We start from the raw sequence: 2,153 nt of genomic DNA, 5'->3' as shown, positions 1-2,153 counted from the left end.
CAAAGGAAGAAATATAAATGAGGAAAATAAGGCTGTAAAGGAGTAATTGAAAATTCCATTAAACATGATTGGAAACCTATCAAAGAAAATATATTTCAAAGTATCTGGGAGAAGTTAGAGGAAAGGAAAACATAATTAGACTATATTGCATAAAAAATATTTTCGTTCGGGGGCCAGATCTGTCGGGTGGTGGCTGCCTTCATGGGCCGCGTGTGCCGGGCCAGCGTGTGTGTCCACCTCTCCCTGCCCGGCTCCCCATCCCCTTCTCCCCTCACCTACTGCACCCAGCCTCCCTGGTAAGGGGTAGCGGGGCCGCTCCCTCCGTCCTGCCCTCGCTTGCCCACCCTCACCGCCCTTGTTTCTCCTTCCCCTGCCTGGGGCAGCCGCCGCCATGATCCTGTTGGAGGTGAACAACCGCATCATTGAGGAGACGCTCGCACTCAAGTTCGAGAACGTGGCCGCCGGAAACAAACCAGAAGCTGTAGAAGTAACATTTGCAGACTTTGATGGCATCCTTTATCATATTTCAAATCCTAATGGAGACAAAACAAAAGTGATGGTCAGTTTTTCTTTGAAATTCTACAAGGAACTTCAGGCACATGGTGCTGATGAGTTATTAAAGAGAGTATATGGGAGTTTCTTGGTAAACCCAGAATACAATGTTTCTTTGATATATGACCTTGAAAATCGGCCTACAATCAAGGATTCTATTGTGCATCAGGCTGGCATGTTGAAGCAAAATTGTTTTGCCTCTGTCTTTGAGAAATACTTTCAATTCCAAGAAGAAGGCAAGGAAGGAGAGGACAGAGCAGTTATCCATTATAGGGATGATGAGACCATGTATGTTGAATCTAAAAAAGACAGAGTCACAATAGTCTTCAGCACCTTGTTTAAGGATGACGAAGATGTGGTCATCGGAAAGGTATTCATGCAGGAGTTCAAAGAAGGACGAAGAGCCAGCCACACAGCCCCCCAAGTTCTCTTGAGCCACAGGGAACCTCCTCTAGAGCTGAAAGACACAGATGCTGCCGTGGGTGACAACATTGGCTACATCACCTTCGTGCTATTCCCTTGCCAAACCAATGCTGCTGCTCGAGACAACACCATCAACCTGATCCACACGTTCCGGGACTATCTGCACTACCACATTAAGTGCTCCAAGAGGGAAGACGTTTTTATCCCGCTTACTCTTGGGAACTGAGGGGGAAGCTCTGTTGACCGAAGGCTGGACCGCTTGCTACTGGATAATTGTAGCCCTTCATATCGCACCTCTCCAGGTTCTTAAGGGATTCTTCGTTTGGGTTCCGTTTTGTTCGAGTTTGGCAAACAACATGCAGAAACGAGCTGTGCTTGCAAGGACTTCATAGTTCTCAAGAATTAAAAAAAAAAAAATTCCACTTGATCAACTTATTCCCTTTTATTTTCCTTCCCTCACCGCCCTTCCTTTTCACCCTTTTCCAAGCTGTTTGCTTTGCAATATGTTACTGGTAATGAGTTGAAGGTAATGTAGTCTTAACTTGTTTTCTTCTAAGTATTTGAGCTCAAAACTCCTGTATCTAAAGATATACGGTTGGGGTCATTAATAAAGAAAATCTTTCTATCTTACTGGAAAAAATATTTTCAATTAAAAAATAAAAGAAAGTATTTTGCTATTAATATTTAAGTATAAGAAGCTTCCAGGATATAAGACTAATATAAAAATCTGCTGTATTCCTGTATATACCAGGAATGACATGTCCAAACAGAAACTGAGGCACCAATAACCACTTGCCATCTTATAAAAAAAAGCTCACATTGCATAAGAAAGCCAAATGAAGGATCTCTGAATTGCACGCTCAGCTGACCTAATATTCATCCAACTATTGTTGTTCTGAACTGACCAAATGGTGCTTGGGGGAGAAAATAAGTATTATGCCAAGGAAAATATAGATGGTGGTTTAAAATTCTCAACTTTATCTTCCTCATGTTACTATGTTAACTGGGCATCTTCCTTAAGCTTAGATCCAGTCAATAAAGGATGCCAATTGGCTGGGCTGTCACCACCTGCTATGAAACTGACTGCAGATGGTACAGCTGAAACAGCAACATCAGGCAGAGGCACCTCCTGTCATGGAGATGAGGGCATGACCCAGATGGACAAGTTCAGACAGCCA

General features: G+C 43.2%; 1 protein-coding gene across 1 annotated transcript; it reads left to right on the top strand.

The window, feature by feature from the left end:
- Nucleotides 1–274: 274 nt before the first annotated feature.
- Nucleotides 275–1,216, top strand: LOC127202304 (actin-related protein 2/3 complex subunit 2-like). The gene has a single exon (XM_051161016.1). It carries the CDS (start codon nt 392–394, stop codon nt 1,199–1,201), a length of 810 nt encoding a protein of 269 aa, XP_051016973.1. The 5' UTR covers nt 275–391; the 3' UTR covers nt 1,202–1,216.
- Nucleotides 1,217–2,153: the final 937 nt, after the last annotated feature.

This window comes from Acomys russatus, chromosome 2, assembly GCF_903995435.1.
Source record: "Acomys russatus chromosome 2, mAcoRus1.1, whole genome shotgun sequence".
In the NCBI taxonomy this organism is placed as follows: domain Eukaryota; kingdom Metazoa; phylum Chordata; class Mammalia; order Rodentia; family Muridae; genus Acomys; species Acomys russatus.
Note: the sequence above shows the minus strand (reverse complement) of the source record. Positions and strands in the feature narration are given on the sequence as shown.

Bases quoted from the DNA above. Each gene is read 5' to 3' on its own strand.
- LOC127202304 (XM_051161016.1), top strand. From the start codon at position 392: ATGATCCTGTTGGAGGTGAACAACCGCATCATTGAGGAGACGCTCGCA.